The sequence below is a fragment of the Sus scrofa genome, chromosome X, assembly GCF_000003025.6.
Source record: "Sus scrofa isolate TJ Tabasco breed Duroc chromosome X, Sscrofa11.1, whole genome shotgun sequence".
NCBI lineage: Eukaryota > Metazoa > Chordata > Mammalia > Artiodactyla > Suidae > Sus > Sus scrofa.
The window spans coordinates 82,562,162-82,582,502 of NC_010461.5; the positions used below are offsets into that span (position 1 = coordinate 82,562,162).

The window sequence follows — 20,341 nt, forward strand, 5'->3', positions numbered from 1 at the left end:
TGTAGGCTGTCATTGTTACCTTTGTAGAGGGTCTTCCAGCACCCACATGCAATAACCATTAGTCCCTCCTTTTCAGGATCTCCTGATAACGATAATTCCCCAGCCTATTTTCTGAAGGTAGGAACCTTGTGGACATATCCTCCGTGGGATCCAGCTCAGGGCTGAGGTAATAATGGTCATAATAATAAGAGTAATAGTAAAAACGGTAATGGCTCCTAACAACAGTCTGTCTTTGTCCATCGGGTTCTTACCTCAGCAGGGAGCCCTTCAAATTGGGGGCGCTTGCAATGGGAGTCAGGATCACCCCACTTTTCAAAAAACTCTGCGCACTTGTGAGGATGACTCTCGTCTAGGCTCTCTTCTGTTTGACCCCGGACCATTCCTCTGAGACAGAGAGAGAAGGAGAATATGTGGCAAAGAACTATGCAAGATCACGGGCTGGGGCATTAAAATGGGGGTTTGGGGACCTTACCCAATGCCATGAATCCCTAAGCCAACGAAGTAGATGATAAAAATATGGTGTGTATACCAGAAGACCTCGAAATAACTCCTCCGGATAAACTCCATAGCTGAAGTCACCATGAGAACCAGAGCTATTGTGATGATCACTCCGGTGAGACCAGCAATGCTGGTGAATGTCACATACTCCACTGTCTATGAAAGTTGAAATTTCAGCCTGACACAATGTCCACCAAGGACACCATGCCCTATCTGCTCATGACCAGATCCCAGAGGCTTTGCCCTTGAATCAGCTCACCATGTTTGGGGACTGGATGGGATTTAGCCAAGAATCCCCTTCTTTCTCTTGGTGAGACAAGTTGGAGAGAATGGAAGCAAGGCATCCATCTGTGGCCTGCCGGCTTCTGCTGTATCGTTCAAAGTTAAACAGGTGTGCAATGATGTGAATTGCTGAATGGAAAGATGGAAAGGAATGTGAGAGGTGTCTCAGGAACATCATGGCAGGCCTGCCCCCACTAGAGGAGGAAAATTCTATTTATAGTGCCTAGCAGAATGGTGCGTACATAGAAGGTGCCCATAATGATTGTAGAGAGAATGAAGATCTTTTTTTTTTTTCTTTTTAGGGCCACACCCACAGCATATGGAGGTTCCCAGGCTAGGGGTCGAATCGGAGCTACAGCTGCTGGCCTATGCTACAGTCACAGGAACACAGGATCAGAGCTGCATCTGCAAACTATACCACAGCTCATGGCAATGCTGGATCCTTAACCCACTGAGCAGGACCAGGGATTGAACCCACAACCTCACAGTTACTGGTCAGATTCGTTTCTGCTGCACCACAATGGGAACTTCTGAAGATCTTTTTTATAGGCACTCTGTCCCCAGAGGAATACAAAGTAAATTCCAAGAAAGCGGGTCTAGAACAGTGCCTAGCAAATAGTGCCAGGTTGTCCAATAAATATGTTTTGAATGTATTTATGCATAGATGAATGAAACTAAATCCTGAATGTCTTAGAGCCTGCAGTTTCATCGTTTGTCTTGATTACCTGTGTGGAGGCAGATCATATATGCCACCAGCTTGTGGAAAGTAAGGTTGTGATCCAGTTGCTTTCTCAGGGTGCGCCTACAAAACTGCAAATGTAAAATGATCAAGATCAGGTGTCTCCAGGCAGCTTTAAGAAATTCACTCACCCGGGGGCAACATGTCTTAACATGGAGCATGCCAATACCCATCCACGCATGCTCACTCCCTCAGTTACCAAAGGAGACATCTGGCTTCCATTCCTAGGGACGTGGTGTTGAGCTGTCCTAATGAGGATTCCAGAACCTCTTGTCTTTAATGTGAAAGTTGACCTACACATGGTTGGGACTCACTGAGCAGCTGCCTCTCAGGAAAGACAGCAGATTTCGACACACAGGAAGCAGGATCAGCATGCTGTTAAAATTCAGGCAGCGAGCCGAGGCTCGGGCCCAGGCCAACGCCGACTAAAAGAGTAGAGAGGAGAGACCATCAGCTGCTTCATCTCTTCAACTAGCAGGTGAGCACGGGCCCCGTCCACTTGTCTGAGACCTGGAGAGTCAGTCTAAGCTCTCTGTTTACAAATGACAGAACATTTGCTGAACTTAATATGGTGAATTAAGAAGTTCTGATGACAGTGGTTTGGAGATGTTTGACTACACATTTATCAATATGAAAGAGAACAGGGTTTAATGATTTCATGTTCACAAATAAATTCTGTGAAGATAATACTTTGCAAAGAGTATTTTTGCTTAGTATACTCAATTATGATTTTATTTTGTCACTTGTAAACCAATCTTGAAGATCATATATGTTTTATTTGCATTCTAAAGAAAGCTTAGATATTTTGAGGTCTAATTATAGATGGTGACTGTTTTTTTCTCTTTTCTATATTTTCTAATGTTGCGATCATAAGCTTGCAATCATCATATAATAAAACAGTAAAAATTCAATGACTTATATTCAAGATCTCTTTAAGAATTGAATAAAACAGGCGTTCCCGTCGTGGCGCAGTGGTTAATGAATCTGACTAGGAACCATGAGGTTGCGGGTTCGATCCCTGCCCTCGCCCAGTGGGTTGGGGATCCAGCGTTGCCGTGAACTGTGGTGTAGGTCACAGACGCAGTTCGGCTCAGATCCCGTGTTGCTGTGGCTCTGGAGTATGCCGACAACTACAGCTCCAATTAGACCCCTAGCCTGGGAACCTCCATATGCAGTGGGAGCTGCCCAAGAAATGGCAAAAAGACAAAAAAAAAAAAAAAAAGAATTGAATAAAACAGGCAAAATTAATGAATCCCTCAGAGAAAAAAATTTCAACTTGGGTAGAGATTTGAGAAGGGAGAACTTCTAAGAACAGTTTTTTCAGGTAGATTTCCTTGGGTGGCCAGGCAGCATACCTCAAGCGCAATCTGATTCAACAGTAGAAGCTGCTGGAAAGGGAGGCAAGGAAACAGTATTTCAAAGAAGTATTTAGCCCAGAAAGAGACTTGATTAGGTATAGGCTGGACAGAATATGTTCAACTCCATGATAGCTAATTCCAACTTCTCATCGTACAACTGGTCTCTGAGCCAGCTTCGTGTACTTGGGACTGCAGACAATGGAGTGTGACAGTTTCACAGCATCAGGGGACATGGTGGCAGCAGCCAGGCAATTTTGGTTGCACTTCAGCTAACTGGCCAGCTTTATATGCATGCCTGTCAATGACTTGCAAAAAGGAAGAATACGATTTAAGAGTCATAATTGTTTCGACACAAAAACTATTTTCCTATACAAGCTAAACCCGGGACAATGTGACCTAAGTTTAATAAGCCAGGTCAAGAGCTGCTTCGCCTCCGTAATGACTTATAATGTCAGGCAGTGTAGTGAACACGAGCTGCCCTACTGTTTTCCATTTCTGACTCTTCCACATGACCTGTGTTTTCTCCCTCTGCTGAGTCACACTCCGACGGTTTTTGGTAGAGACAGCCTGTTCTATTTCTGAGTAAATTTTCTCTGCTCATCTCAAAGAACCTGAATTTCCACATTGGTTCCCACAGCTTGCTTATTTGAGTCACAGAGTTTCCTTAAAGCTAAAAATGGCAAATGGATTGAAAATATAGGACTACAATTTCACAGCTCCATATTCTGTGGACACTATCTGCATGGGATAAAACCTTTTTTAGAGCAAACCTTCTTTCCCCATTGCAGCACTTTGAAATATCCCAGTTTATGTTTGCTTCTCAACACCAACACTGATGTTTTAATTCAATGGCAGCTGTCAGTAAGGCCTCATTGACTATGGATTTAAACTTCTTCTTCTGCTACTTCCTTGCTCAGCATCATAGTGAATCAAGAAACTCTATATTTTCCTACAGGAAGTACAATTTTAAGAAAATACCCTACAAAATGATTACATAAGTTATGGCACACCAGTGCCATAGACTGCTAAGCTTTTGGGGGAAGGGAGATTCTTGATTTCCAGCATTTGCCAGTTTTCATGATGTAAATACTCCCACCATGGCAGATTTCAAGATACCAACTTGATGTCATTGAACACCAGTGAATGCAGGTATGGGGAGTGATGCAGATAACTGGTTATTGCAAGCTGGTATGAGCTGGTTCCAGCACATCACTGGTTATATGTAGAGAGTTACATGTACAGATATTTGAGATATGCTAAGTGTAGGAAGAAATTTCCAGGGAACATCTATGATGTGATCCTTTTTTTGATCAAAATAAAAAACTATAGGTTCTACTTAATGTGGTTTTTATTGCGCTTGCCCATGGCATGCAGAAATTCCTAGGCCAGCGATCAAACCCACACCACAGCTGTAACTAGAGTCACAACAGTGACAATGCCAGATCCTTAACCCATTGAGCCGCCAGGGAACTCCACTACTGAGTGCCTTTATCAAAATTCATAGACGGGTACACCAAAAAAAGAACAAATTGTACTGTATACAGCGAATAAAAAAGTGAATAAAAATAGTACTTACCTGAAAAACAAAAACAAAACCTATATGTCTGATGTATTTGCGAGCATATGTCAGTGTGTCTATATACACATACATGCTAAACTATTAACAATCGTTATCTCCAAACACCATTTTACTCTTAACATTTCTATATCTTTTATCTCAGTGAAAGCAGCATTAGTTATAGTTAATTTTTTAAAGAGAAGATTTTTAAAAAATGAAATGTCCACAGGATATCAGCATGATTCATTTTTCTGCTGCTGATTTTTTGGTCATAAAGCAATTCATCTCTTAATAACTAGTCACATTTATTTGCATCCTTCTCTTAATAAAAAGCTATTTTTAAAACAAATGAGCACTTCCTTTGGAGTTATAGTTTCCAAAGAAGGATCAAGAAGCAACATTTAAAATGGAAAACAGCAGGGTGAAATAAGTCATGAACAGAACATTCAAATTAGTTGTGATCTCAACATGGATCCTTTGATTATGGAGAGAAAAGAAGGATTTGTTTAAAAGGACACACTGTCTTTAAACATTGGGTGAGTACATTGGGTGAGGCTTTGTGGAAAGTTGACGCAAAAAGACACGGTCAAGATGAACGTTATTTCTGCAAATCCCTTACCTATTAGTGAGTGACTAACTAGAGCTAGCAGTCAAATTTGTTTTTCTAATTAGGCAGCAGCCAGATTGATGAGCAGCTGAAAGAACCACTCTCCCCTCCAGGTTTCTTCCTGTTTACCTCCACACCAAAATGCTGAACACACCCTACCTCTTCTGTCCTTCATCTGCTATTTCTCTGTTACTCGGACCTCACCTCACCTTTCCACCAGTTTTGAATTCTGCAACACCGTCCATTCCACAGACCCCTCAAGTCTCCCTCCTGTACGATAGGTATTTTCCATGATATCGGTCCATAGTGATGATTTTCATGTTGTTTCATTTCTTTCTTTCTTTCTTTCTTTTTTTTTTTTTTTTTTTTTTTTGTCTTTTTAGGGCTGCACCCGCGGCATGTGGAGGTTCCCAGACTAGGGGTCGAATCGGAGCTGTAGCTGCCGGCCTACGCCACAACCACAGCAACGCTGGATCCAAACCATGTCTGTGACCAACACCACAGCTCACGGCAACGCCAGATCCTTAACCCACTGAGCAAGGCCAGGGATCGGACCCACGACCTCATGGATCCTAGTCAGATTTGTTTCCACTGCACCACGACAGGAACTCCTCACGTTGTTTGTTTTCAACCAAACTCTTCTTATTTATTTATTTATTTATTTATTGTCTTTTTCTAGGGCTGCACCCGCGGCATATAGAGGTTTCCAGGCTAGGGGTCTAATCGGAGCTATAGCCACTGGCCTACGCCACAGCTATAGCAATGTGGGATCCGAGCTGTGTCTGTGACCTACACCACAGCTCACGGCAACGCCAGATCCTTAACCCACTGAGCAAGGCCAGGGATCAAACCCAAAACCTCAGGGTTCCTAGTCGGATTTGTTTCCACTGTGCCATGACGGGGACCCCTTTTTTTTATTTTTAAAATTTTTTGTTTTTTTAGGGCCACGCCTACAGTATATGAAAGTTCCCAGGCCAGGGGTTGAATCAGAGCTGCAGCTTCCAGCCTACACCACAGCCACAGCCACACCAGATCCTTAACCCACTGAGCGGGACTGAGGATCAAACCTGTATCCTCATGGGTACTAGTGGGGTTCACTACTGCTGAGCCACACTGGCAACTCCTCAACCAAATTCTTTCTTAAACTCATAAGCAGGAGTCCATAAGACAGATAAAGGCTGCTTTGGGTGAAGTGAGGATGAGGCAGGAGCACTGCCCAGTTAGAATTCCCCTCACACCCTGTAGGGGCACCTGGGTTTCTGTGGAAACCAGTTTGAAAATTGCATAATATTTCTTTCCTGTTGTATTTTCATTATTGGATCTGGGGAGTGTGCCCTGGATAGAGCTGTCAGATTTAGTGAACAAAAATATAGGATGTGCAGCTAAATTTGAACTTCAGATAAAATATACATATATTTTATGGCCACACCTGTGTCATATGGAAGTTCCTGCACTAGGAGTCAAATTCAAGCTGCATCTGTGACCTACATCACAGCTTGCAGCAATGTGGTATCCTTAACCCACTGTGCAAGGCCAGGGATTGAACCCGCAACCTCATGGACACTGTGTCAGGTTCTTAACCCACTAAGCCACAACAGGAACTCCTGAACTTCAGATTGTTAAAAATGAATAATTTTTTAAATACATAGTTGGCTCAGAGTTCCTGTTGTGGCTCAGCTGTAACCGACCCAACCAATATCCATGAGGATGTGGGTTCGATTCCTGGCCTCACTCAGTGGGCTAAGGATCCAGCATTGCTGTGAGCTGTAGTGTAGATTGGCACAGACACGGTCGGATCTGGCGTTGCTGCGGCTGTGGTGTAAGTTTGGCAGCTTTGACGCTGATTCGACCCCTAGCCTGGGAACTTCCATATGCCACAGGTGAGGCTCTAAAAAGACAAAAAAGATAAATAAATAAAATAAAAAATATACTACTGAATCATGCAATATTCGGAATCACTTAAACCCGCCCCCAATTTTTGTTATTTTTCTGGAATTCAAATTTACCTGGGCATCCTGTATTTTTTCCCGGCAACCCTAACTCTAGAGGAAATGAGAACACTGGGTCTCAAAGGAACTTGGGTTGGAGATAAGAAAAAACAGATTCCCCACATCACAACTGTGATACTCACTCCCAGGATTTGTCTTGTGTAGTAGTACTTGTCCGCCTTCTCAAAAAACAGGAAAGCATGCACAAACAGGAAAATATTCAGCCCCAACCAAGCAGCCTAGAAGAAAAATTAAGCAAGGGATAAAGTGAAATTTGGATATGGAATAGTAGAAAATAGTGTCACCATTTTGGCTATTCATGTTTATCTGTTTTCATTTTTAAACAAGTACAATCCCACTAGCATTTAACTTACTCTCAGAGACTTAGGACTTCAAGACATGAGTTATTTGCTAATGACCAGGCCCAGCAAGTAAAGGCCCATAGGCCACATCTAGCTCATCACCTTTTCTGTACCACCTTCAAGCAAAGAACGGTTTTTATATTTTGTTGTTTTTATTTTGTTCCTGGGCCACGGATCAAACCTGCACCACAGCAGTGAACAAAGCTGTTGCAGTGAGAACACTGGATCCTTAAACTCACTGAACTACAAGGGAACTCCTTATCTTCACATTTGTTTTCCCAGACTTTGGACTTCCTAACCAAACACTTTATTTTTTAAAAATTTTTACTAAGGAGTTCCCGTCGTGGCTCAGTGGTTAACGAATCTGACTAGGATCCATGAGGACGCAGGTTCGATCTCTGGCCTTGCTCAGTGGGTTAAGGATCCAGCACTGCCGTGAGCTGTGATGTAGGTTGCAGACTTGGCTCAGATCTGGTGTTGCTGTGGCTGTGGTGTAGGCCAGCAGCTATATTTCTGATTTGACCCTTAGTCTGGGAACCTCCATATGCCGCGGGTGCGGCCCTAAAAAGCAAAAATAAAATAAAATAAAATTTTAATTAAAGTCTAGTTGATTTATAATGTTCCTTCAAGTTCTGTATAGCAAGGTGACCCAGCCACCCCTACACGCCCCCCTTTTTTTTTCATTTTCCGTCAGGTTCTTACCCAAGAAACTAGATACAGTTCCCTGTGCCGTACCAGCAGGACCCATCACCCATCTGTTCTAAATGAAACAGTCTACATCTACCAACCCCAACCTCCAGCAAGCCCCCTCTCTCTTCCCTCCTCCCTGGCAAATACAAGTCTGCCCTCCATGTCCGTGATCTGTTCCTGTTTTGTAGATAGGTCATTTGTGCCATATTTTAGACTCCATGTAAGAAAAAATTAAGAGAATAATTTCATGACATGTGAAAATTACATGGCATTTGAATTTCCGTAACTATGAAGTGGTACTTGGAAATTAGCCTTGCCTACTTATTTCTCTATTGTTTCTAACTGCTTTTGTGATTCAATGAAAGTATTGAGCAGTTGGGACAGAGCACACACGGCCTACAAAGCCTAAAATATATACTACCTAAGCCTTTACAGAAAACATTTGCCAACTTCTGGACTAGAGCATTCAAACTATTGAGCCTAAAAGATGGCAATAATGAATAAATGGATTTCTGAAGAAACAAAGAATAAATTTAACATTTGTAAAAAATACCCGTCTGAAAAGACTAAACCATTCCAGATGGGCCTGCCTCTTTAATTATATGCTGACATACATTTTCTTGATTTTAGATGGTGAGTCTTTTTTTTTTTTTTTCAAATTAACCTATCATTGCTTTGGACTCATTTGAGCTCTTAAGAGTTCTTTTGTCTGTCCCAAGATCTGTCTCTGCATTGTCAAAGGGAGAAATTTGGAACCTACTACCCATTGCCTTGGAGAATAAACAACTGGACTCTAGCCCAAGCTGGGAGGTGCTAGTCTGTAACTGATCAGCACTCTAGGGCACTGGGATGCCTCTAATATACACCAGTGGCCCCAGGATAGTCCAAAACCATCTCATCCCCACAGGTAGAGGGCCTTTAGCCTAGGACATAGTCTATTCAGATTCCCTAGATGTGGACCGCTCACACACCTCTAGCATCATAATGAAACTGACAGCATTAATGGCCTGAACCTAGCTAGAACATGAACTGGGACTTGAACGCACGTGCCAAGACTCGAACCCAGCCTAAAGCCAGATTAGGATTTAAACCCACAGTTTTTGTTTGTTTGTTTGTTTGTTTGTTTTTGTCTTTTTGCCATTTCCTGGGCCACTCCCGCGGCATATGGAGGTTCCCAGGCTAGGGGTCGAATCAGAGCTGTAGCCGCCGGCCTACACCAGAGCCACAGAATCTTGGGATCCGAGCTGCATCTGCAACCTACACCACAGCTCACGTTAACACCGGATCCCCAACCCACTGAGCAAGGCCAGGGATCGAACCCACAACCTCATGATTCCTAGTCGAATTCGTCAACCACTGAGACACGATAGGAACTCCAAAACCCACAGTTTTAAATTAGAATCACTAACCCTATGTCTGGACTTACTGAAGTTCAGGTTCTTCATGCCTCTGCGCAGAAGGAATTCAGCGAGAGACAGAGTGATAGGAAAGAAATACATTTATTGGGAGTTCCCTTCATGGCTCAGCAGTTAACGAATCTGACTAGCATCCATGAGAACACGGGTTCGATCCCTGGCCTCACTCAGTGGGTTAAGGATCCAGCATTGCCGTGAGCTGTGGCATAGGTCGCAGATGCAGCTTGGATCCTACATTTTTGTGGCTGTGGTGTAGGCCGGCAGCTACAGCTCCAATTTGACCCCTAGCCTGGGAACCTCCATGTGCCACAGGTATGACCCTAAAAAGTAAAAAAACAAAAAGCATTTATTAAGATAGGACGCTTGTGAGAGATGATTGTGGGCAGGCAAGGAAGCTCTGCCCTGAGAATCCAGTGTGCTACAGTTTTATCTTCCAAAGGGAGTAGGGGTTGGAAAAGACCACCTCTTCCTTTCTGGGAGTAGTACGTCTCCTTGGTATCTGGTAAGGTATGTATTCAAATCAGCAGAAGGGTGGTCCTCAAACTGCTGCCCTTGGTCTGAATCTGAATGCAGGCCTCATCCCACCCCCCCCCCACCCAAGGACCTGAGGCAATTCTCGCACTTCCACTAGTCAAGTAAGCCTGCCTTGTTCCGATGGCTTTTTTGAGCAATTTATTAACTTACAGTGATCTCCCAACATCCCCTAGATTTCCCTCTTTATCTGTAGTCCTCTAATGGGACTTCTAAAACTACCTGTGCCTACTCCATCCCTATCAATAACATAAGTGATTTAAAGTGTGATATTGGAGTCTAACTCCTTGGACTCAAATTCTAGTTCTATCAATTTCTAGCTCTATAGTCTTAGGCAGATCTGTGACTTAACTTTTTTGAACCTCAATTCCTTCACCTATGAAAGGAGGATAACTACCTCACAGCAATGCTGTGAAGCTTACATGAAATAATGCATGTGAAGTGATTAATACAATGCCTGAGGCATAGGAAGGTCTCAATACATGCCAGCTGTGTCATTAACAGGCTGGCTTTACCAATCAATTTCTTCCTGCATCCTTTGTTCACATACCCTTTCCAGGGTTGTGTGTCTTCCAGAAATCCTTTGACCCTAATGGAAAAAGAGATGTGAGAGCCGTGGATACCACAAGAGTTCAGAAGACAAAGCAGAGAAGTTTATTTAGAGAGAGCAGAAATATTTCAGGATCTCAGAGGGCCAGGGAGGCAAAGAACTCTGGGTCAGCCCACCTTCAATTGTAGGCAAGGTGAATGTTAAAATACAGTGATATCTGAGAGTCAGAACTCCATTTCCCACTTTGACCATAATTTCCTCTACTATGAATGGAAAAGAAAGTAGCATAGAAGAACTGGCAGGAAGGAGGAGTAAAAATACTTTTTGAGTGATTTATTTTTCATTTAAAAAATAGTGCAAAGGAGTATATGTCAGAGATAACAAGAAGTCTGAGCCTGTGGGCAGGATTGGTGGAAGATGGAAATTCAAAGGTAGGTAGTTAAATCTAAGTTACCACCCAGGATGGTAAAAGGGATTTTTAAAGAAATTTTTTAATGCAGAGGCCGGCATTTGGAGGTTCCTGGGCCAGAGACTGAACCCAACTCACAGCAGTGACAACGCCAAATCTTTAACCACTAGGCTACCAGGAAACTCTAAAATGCAGAGGGTTTTAGAGCTAGAAACACACTTATATTTACATGTAATGTAGTTTTCATTAATGTCCCCTCACACACACACATACACAGGTGACCTGAAGAGAGGACAAATAATTGGATCAAAGTCACTCAACTAATAGCAGAACTGTGAGTTCCCTTGTGGCACAGTGGGTTAAGGATCTGGTGTTGTCCCTGCAGCAGCTCAGATCGATGCTGTGGTGAGGGTTTGATCCCTTGCCCAGCAACTTCTGCATGCCACAGTCCTGGCCAACAAATTCTTTTTTAAAAAAATAGCAGAAGTTCTCATCGTGGCTCATTGGATAATGAATCCAACTAGGAACCATGAGTTTCCGGGTTCAATTCCTGGCCTCGCTCAGTGGGTTAAGGATCTGGCGGTGTCATGAGCTGTGGTGTAGGTCGCAGACATGACTCGGATCTGGTGTGGCTGTGGCATAGGCCAGCAGATGTAGCTCCGATTGGACCCCTAGCCTGGGAACCTCCATATACCATGGGTGCGGCCCTAAAAAGCCAAAAAAAAAAAAAAAAAGCAGAACTAAAACTATACTTTATTTAGAGAGTGTGTTAGGAGATGGGAAGGTGCATATGTGGTGTGGTTAAGGAGTTATGGTTTAAACACTGGGAAGGTGGATTTGAGGGATGGCTCTGCAATCAATTCACTGTGTGACATCTGGTTCTTATTTTCCCTTGTAAAATCAAGGAGTTGGTTTATATCTGTACTACGCAAAGCCATAACCACTAACCACATGTGGCTACTAAGCACATGAAGTGTGGCTAGTTTGAATTGAGATGTGCTATAAGTATAAAATACACATTGGATTGCAAACAGTAAAAATAAAATAATATAAATTATCTCATTAATATTTTCAGTATTAATTACATGTTGAAAGGATAACATTTTTGATATATTGGGTTAAATAAAATATATTATTGGACATTAATTTGACCTACTTGTTTTTACATTTTCCAATGTAGGTATTAGACAATTTTAAAATTACATATATGACTTCACTTTATATTTCTAGCAGACAGAGCTGGGTCATAACATCTAAGATCATTTCTACCTCAGACATTTGATAATTTTATGATTTATCTTGATGTGAGCAGTTTAGGAAGGATGGAGAGAAATGAATGCTCCATGACAATAGCTAGAAGTGAAATGGAAGAGAAAAAGAGAAGACAAACAATGAAAACAGATTGAAATTTCAAATTTTTGTGGTTTATGTTATTTGTCTCTTTACCAATCAATTTCTGGAGTTGGAGGTTTTTTTTCCTTTTCTAAAATGCTGAAATATATCCTACACAGAAAAATGTTGGGGTTGGTAGATGCAAACGCTTACGTTTAGAATGGATAGGCAATGATGTTCTACTGTACTGCACAGGAAACTATATCCAATCTCTTGGGGTAGAACATGATGGAAGATAGTATGAGAAAAAAATGCATATATATGTATGACTGGGTCACATTGCTGAACAGCAGAAATTGGCACAACATTGTAAATCAACTATACCCTAATAAAAATAAAATAAATTATATATATGTGTGTGTGAGTGTGTGTGTAATCCTAGAGTTGGACCTTTCAACTGATAACTGGCCTTGATGAGCTCAATAATGGCATGGAATCTTTCCCTTTCAAGTAACTTTACAAATATTAACAAATATAACCTCTCCTTAGTCTGTTAAGAGTAACTAAAAGAAAGCGAAACATCACTTACCAGAAATAAAACTGAGAACCAATGGGTAACCACCCAATTTCCCATTGTCAAGAGGTGTTTTGGAGGCTCTGTAGGCAGCAGGGAAGATTCAGCAACCTGGATTCTGGAGAAGTTCTTCAGGGTTGGCACCTCTGTCCAGCTCAGGGTCTGTGAATGTTTAAGCTGTGAAAGATGCACACCTACCCACAAAACTTCCAGGAATGAATAGCTGTATTTCCTGCCTTCCTCCTCTGGACAGAGTTACGTTATCAGCTTCAGGAGACCAGCCCTACCCTAAGAGAACCACAGGGGTTTTCCCTGGTGGTTTTATCCCTTCAGGAAATAGCCATCTTCTAGGGTGAGAATATTCCCTCCATCAACCTATCAACATGACAATGTGAGGCATTGCCTTCCTTGATAAGCTAAGATTTCTCACAAGAAACATTTTAGGCGGAGGCTATAAAAAGATGACCTCAGGAGAAGCGGGCAGGAAACAAGTGTGTTAAGGAAGCTGCTTTATGGCAGGCTTTCAGAAGAGCTGCTGCATCCTGCCCTCTGCAATTGGGATCTCAGCATGGCTAGCTCAGAAACTTCAGTTTACCAATTCTCCTGGAAGATGATCTGGCTCTGAGGAGAGCTTGATTTGTTGGAAGGACAAATGAAAAGAATTGCCAAACAGAATAAGAGAAAATTTAGCAGGTATAAATGTATACCTTGGATCAAGAAAAACAGCCTCGGAGTTCCCATTGTGGCATAGCAGAAATGAATCCGACTAGTAACCATGAGGTTGGAGGTTCACTCCCTGGCCTTGCTCAGTGGGTTAAGGATCTGGCATTGCCGTGAGCTATGCTTGCTGTGGCTGTGGTGTGGGCTGGCAACTGCACCTCCAATTCGACCCCTAGCCTGGGAAACTCCATATGCCACAGGTGTGGCCCTAAAAAGCAAAAAAAAAAAAAAGAAAAACAGAGCCTTGCTCAGTGGGTTAAGGATCCAGCATTGCCGTGAGCTGTGGTGTAGATTGCAGATGAGGCTCAGATCCCACGTTGCTGTGGCTGTGGTGTAGGCTGGCAGCTGTAGCTCCTATTAGACCCCTAGCTGGGGAACCTCCATATGCCTCAAGTGCGGCCCTAAAATACCCAAAAGAAGGGAGATGGTTGTCTTTTTTTCTCTTCCACCTTTTGCCCGTACCTGCAACATGTGGAATTTCCTGGGCCAGGGATGGAACCCGAGCCAGAACAGTGACCCAAGTCGCTGCAGTGACAATGCCGTATCCTTAACCAGCTGCACAACAAGGGAGCTCTAACGCTGAGAATCTTTTAATTCAACTATTGGCCATCTGAGTTTTCTTCTTTGAGAAGTACGGGTTCTAGTTTTTGGCATTTCTTCCTCTTTTTTTCCTTCCTCCCCTCCCTCCCTCCCTCCCTTCTTCTTTTTTTTTTTTTTTCTTCCTTCTGAGCATCATTCTTCAAATCTTTATTGTGTGATTACAGAGGATGTGAAGATTGGTTTCAGGAATTTAGATTTGGTGAGAAAGACATCACATTCCCCAAGCTCTTCAGTGTTTCTGTAGGTTTCACAGTGCTTGGTCTTGTTTGGCCACCTTACACCAAAAGACTAAGTATGGGAAATCAAAAAGTTCTACCTGGTTTCAGTCCCTTTTGGAAAGGTGAGAACATGAGATTGTTTCCTCCTTTTTTATTTCTCTTTTTCTTGATGTTTCATCTTTTGTCCCATCCCATTGTGGTCCCTTCTTTATATCTCTAGTTGTAGTAGATATTTTCTTCAGTCTTCTGGTTTTTCTCATCAATAGCTTTTCTTTAAATAATTTTGGAGCTCTGCAACAGGATTGGCTGCATCTCTGCAGCTCTGGGACGCAGGTTTGATTCCCAGTCCGGCACAGTGAGTTAAGGATCCAGTCGTAGGTCACAACTGCAACTTGGATCTGATCCCTGGCCCAGGAACTCAATATGCTGCAGGTTGGCCAAAAAAGAGAAAAAGAAGGGAAGAATAATTGTAATTTTGGTGTGCCCCGGGAGGAGGCAAGCTCAGAGTCTTCCTATTCCATTGTTTTAGCCACTCTGCCCTCTGGCTTCTATTTCTATTGGCTTATTTTTCTATGGCTTTATAGATTCTTAGAATTCTCTTTATAATCTGATATTAATCCTTGATTGGTTATGTTTTATGACTTGTCTTTTCACTCTCCTTATGGTGTTTTCTGATAAATAGAAGTTCTTAGTTGTAATGTACTCTGATTTACCATCTTTTCCTTTATGGGTCATACATTCTGTGTTTCCTCTTAGAAATCGTCCACTCCCCAGAAATCATTAAGATGGTTACTTGTATTTTCTTCTAAAAGTTTTATATTTTTGCCTTTCATATTTATGTTTTGAATCCATCTGGGGTTGATTTTTTTTTATGTATGATATGAGGGAAGGGTCTAAGTAATGATTTTTTCATGTGGAAAACTAATTGTGCCAGCACCATTTTTGAAAGGCATAGTTCCTTCACTAACATAAAAAAAAAGTCAGTTCCATATTACATCAAATGTCTGTATACAAATGTGTTTGCTCTTGAACTCTCTATTCAGTTTTATAATAAGTCTTAACATTTGATAGGGCAAGTTTCCCATCTTGTTCTTCAAGCATGCTTTGGCTCTTCTTGGCCTTTCGCACTTCCATGTAAATTTTAGATTCAGCTTCCTCTTTCTTGCATCTCCTTTGTTATACCTATTGCTAAGTACTTTATTTTTTATAAGACTGTAAGTTATATCTTTTTATTTTAATTTTACTTGGGCGTATTATAAAAATGCAGTTAGTTTTTACATATCAGTTTGGGTTTTTGTGGGTTTTTTTAGGTTTTCAGGGCTGTACCCATGGCATGTGGATGTTCCCAGGCTAGGGGTCTAATCCAAGCTGTAGCTGCTGGCCAACACCAGAGCCACAGCAACTCAGGATCTGAGCCGTGTCTGCAACCTACACCACAGCTCACGGCAACGCTGGATCCTTAACCCACTGAGTGAGGCCAGGGACTGAACCCGCAACCTCATGGTTCCTAGTCAGATTCATTTCCACTGCGCCACAATGGAAACTCCCACTTATTTATTCTAATAATATTTCTATACTTAGTCTTTTACATTTTCTATAAACACAGTCATATTTTTGGTATAATGAGAACTTTATTTCTTCCTTCGTAATTCTTATTATCTCTTACATCTGACCCTTGAACAACATGGGTTTGAACTCCATGGGTCTACTTAAATGGTGTTTTTTTTCAACAGTAAATATTACAGTACTACATAGTCCCCAGTTGGTTGAATCCACGGGTGTGGAACTACAGATACGGAGGAACCGCGGACATTACATGGAGCGCTGACTGTAAATTATATGTGGATTTTCGACTGGGCAGTGTTGGCTTCCTAACCCCCCTGATGTTTAAGGGTCAACTCTTTTTTTTTTTTCTTGGCTTATTGCACTCACTAGAACTTACAGTGTTTTAAAAGGTAGTAATAGAAATCCTCTTGTCTAATTTCCAGTTTTAAAGGAGAGTCTTTCAATATCTTACTCTTAAGTATGATGTTTGGTGTAGCTTTTTGTAGATACCTGGCTATAAATTCTTATTTTACTCTATTTGGGCACCAAAGTGAACAGTTATTTAAAATAAATTTTGAAATCTCAGCACATTTTTAACAGCTTTGTTGAGGTGTAATTTATGTACCATAAAATTTCCCCATTTTAAGGGTACAACTCAATGCATAGTACATTTTATATTTTCAAAAGCTGAAAAATCTCTTCAATATCACAAAGCTCATAAAAATAACTCTTTGCTTTTTTATTTTTTTAAGGGGCTCACTCGAAGCATATGGAGGTTCCCAGGCTAGGAGTTGAACTACAGCTGCCAGTCTATGCCACAGCCACAGCAACACCAGATCCAAGCCGCATCTTTGACCGTGTAGCTCATGGCTACACAATGCGGGATCTTTAACCCACTGAGCAAGGCCAGGGATTGAACCTGCCACCTCATGGTTCTTATTTAGATTTGTTTTTGCTGCGCTACTATGGGAACTCCCAACATAACACTTTCTTTAGCTGCCTAAAACACCTGCAACTTAGCATCACAATGCTGTGTGAAATCAGCACAATCTGTGGTAGGAATATTACCATTCCTACACTAAGACAGCTAGCCATCATTAACTTACATGAAAGTGTTAGTGAACAACTTAGTAAATTCTCCTAGATCCAAATTAAATATACAGATAGGTGTTATGAAATTTGGTTGTGATGATTGTTGTACACCTATAAATGTAATAAAATTCATTAAGTAATTTAAAAAATAAATAAATATACTGATAGGAATGGAGTAGGCACAGGTAGTTTTAGAAGACCCAATAGGAGTTCCCGTCGTGTCTCAGTGGTTAACGAATCCGACTAGGAACCATGAGGTTGCAGGCTCGGTCCCTGCCCTTGCTCAGTGGGTTAACAATCTGGCGTTGCTGTGAGCTGTGGTGTAGGTCGCAGACGCGGCTCGGATCCCATGTTGCTGTGGCTCTGGTGTAGGCCAAAGGATACAGCTCCGATTAGACCCCTAGCCTGGGAACCGCCATATGCCTCAGGAGCGGCCCAAGAAATAGCAAAAAGACAAATAAATAAATAAATAAATAAATAAATAATAAAACTGTTAAAAAAAAAAAAGACCCAATAAAGGGAGAGACTTAGGGGACATTGGGAGATCACTGTAAGTTAGTAACTGCTCAAGAAAGCCATCAGCACAAGGCAGCCTTGCTTGACTAGTAGAGGCATTAGAAATGCCTCAAGTCATTGGGTGGCGGGTGGGGGGCAGGATGAGGCCTGCATTCAGATTCAGACCAAGGGCAGCAGTTTGAGGACCACCCTTCTGCTGATTTGAATACACACCTTACCAGATACCAAGGAGGCGTACTACTCCCAGAAAGGAAGAGGTGGACTTTTCTGACTCTCACTCCCCTTGGATGATAAAACTGTAGCCCACCAGATCCTTAGGGCCCAGTTTCCCTGCCTGCTTGCATCTCTCAGAGCATCCTATCCTAATAAATCTATTTCTTGCCTATCACTTTGTTTCTCGCTGAATTCCTTATGCATGGGGCCTTGAAGAACCTGAACCTCAGTGAGTCCAGACACAGGGTGAATGATTCTAATTTAAAATCATGGGTTTGGAGTTCCCGTCGTGGCACAGTGGAAACGAATCTGACTAGGAACCATGAGGTTGAGGGTTCGATCCCTGGCCTTGCTCAGTGGGTTAAGGATCTGGTGTGAGCTGTGGTATAGGTCACAGATGCAGCTCGGATCTGGCATTGTTGTGGCTGTTGTGTAGGCCAGCAGCTACTGCTTGGATTAGACCCCTAGCATATGGAACCTCCATATGCTGCTGCTGCAGCCGTAAAAGTACAAACGACAAAATGAATAAACAAACAAACAAACAAAATCATGGGTTTAAGTCACAACCTGGGTCCAAGTCCCAGCACGTGGGTTCAAGTCCCAATCTGGGCTTAGGCTGGGTTCGAGTCCTAGCACATGGGTTCAAGTCCCAGTTTGTGTTCTGGCTAGGTTCAGGCCATTAGTGCTGTCAGTTTCAATACCACCAACACAACTTCCCCTTAGGTCTATTCCAGAATTCACATGGCCACTCCACCATTGCTTGACATGAGGGGAAATGTGATAGAGGAGAAGGAGGAGCTATTTGTGATGAAGATATCTCACATTTGCAAATTTTACAAAAACACTCGATCATGCCCAAGACCACACCTTAAAAGATTAATTAAAGCCTATCCAGGGGCAGGTGGCCAGGATGATGTAAAGATTTGAAGCCCTCTGGTGTTCCCGTCATGGCTCAGTGGTTAACGAATCCGACTAGGAACCATGAGGTCTCGGGTTCGATCCCTGGTCTTGCTCAGTGGGTTAAGGATGTGGCGTTGCTGTGAGCTGCGGTGTAGGTCGCAGACGCGGCTCAGATCTGGCATTGCTGTGGCTCTGGCCTAGGCTGGTGTCTACAGCTTCGATTAGACCCCTAGCCTGGGACCTCCATATGCCGAGGGAGTGGCCCAAGAAATGGCAAAAAGAAAAAAAAAATGTTTGAAGCCCTCTTGGAGTTCCCATCCTGGTGCAGCATAAACAAATCTGACTAGGAACCATGAGGTTGCAGGTCTGATCCCTGGCCTCCCTCAGTGGTTAAGGATCCAGCTTTGTGGTGAGCTGCGGTGTAGGTCCCAGGTGTGGCTCAGATCTGGTGTTGCTGTGGCTGTGGCTTAGGCCAGCAGCTGTAGCTCCTATTAGACTCACAGCCTGGGAACCTCCATATGCCGCAGGTTCGGTCCTTAAAAAAAAAAAAAAAAAAAAAAAAAAAAAAGGCTTAAAAAAAGATTTGAGGCCCTCTTAATTAGGAGGCTATAAACATTTTAGAGAGTTTGGCCTGAAAGATTTGCCGGGAACTTGAGCTTATCTATCTATGGTTTCTTGTTTGCAGAGGCTTGGTTTGTTTTATATTTGGATGTGAGGAGTCAACCTAGGCCTAGAGGCTCTAAAGTAATACATTTTTGTTCAGTATAAAGCAGAATTTTCTAAAACAGGTATTCAAAGAAGTAAAGAGGTAACAAATTTCCTGTTACTTGAGATGCTCAAGGAAAAAACTAACAACCCTTTGAAGTTATAGGGGGAATTTCAGCACCAGATGGATGTTTAATTAAATGTCTTTGAAGTATCCTCCGTTCTGGAAATCCTGTGAACCATATAGAATGACCTATAATTTACAAAACAATTTATGTGTTACCTAAGGGATTATATATGCCATGCTGGGGGATTCCCATTCCCAATGTGCTAAGAAGTCAGTTGAGGAGTTCCCGTCGTGGCGCAGTGGTTAACGAATCTGACTAGGAACCATGAGGTTGCGGGTTCGATCCCTGCCCTTGCTCAGTGGGTTAACAATCCGGCGTTGCCGTGAGCTGTGGTGTAGGTTGCAGACGTGGCTCGGATCCTGCGTTGCTGTGGCTCTGGCGTAGGCCGGTGGCTACAGCTCCGATTCAACCCCTAGCCTGGGAACCTCCATATGCCGCGGGAGCGGCCCAAGAAATAGCAACAACAACAACAAAAAGACAAAAAAAAAAAAAAAAAAAAAAAAAAAAAAAAAAGAAGTCAGTTGATAAATTGGTGAGCATGGAATCAGAGCAAAGATAGTCAGATGATCTTAAAGGAATATTATTATTAAGCTGAAGCAACAGGATCAGTTGGGCCTTTTCAAAATGAGATTATACTGGAGTTCCCTGGTGGCTCAGTAGGTTAAGGATCCAAAGTTGTCACTGCTGTGGCTCAGGTTGCTGTCATAGTGTGGGTTTGATTCCTGGTCCAAGAACTTCCACATGACAAGGGCATGACCAAAAAAGTAAAAATAAATTTTTTTTGGTCTTTTTGCCTTTTCTAGGGCCGCTC

The 20,341-nt window shown here is 42.4% G+C and overlaps 1 protein-coding gene across 4 annotated transcripts in view; it reads right to left on the reverse strand.

Moving 5' to 3' along the window:
• NOX1 (NADPH oxidase 1) overlaps positions 1-13,650 on the reverse strand; it is a 35,148-nt gene extending 21,498 nt beyond the window's left edge. Inside the window, exons 1-7 of one of the 4 annotated variants that reach the window (XM_003484140.3) lie at positions 12,909-13,648; positions 7,174-7,269; positions 1,834-1,944; positions 1,506-1,590; positions 758-909; positions 473-654; positions 252-384 (exon numbers count right to left, since the gene is read on the reverse strand). In XM_003484140.3, the coding sequence (XP_003484188.2) occupies positions 252-384; positions 473-654; positions 758-909; positions 1,506-1,590; positions 1,834-1,944; positions 7,174-7,269; positions 12,909-12,953 (804 nt within the window). In that variant the 5' untranslated portion in view covers positions 12,954-13,648. Of the gene's footprint in view, positions 1-251; positions 385-472; positions 655-757; positions 910-1,505; positions 1,591-1,816; positions 1,945-7,173; positions 7,270-12,908 lie in introns of those variants that run through there. The other 3 variants (XM_021079609.1, XM_021079610.1, XM_021079611.1) reach the window with 3 other exon arrangements.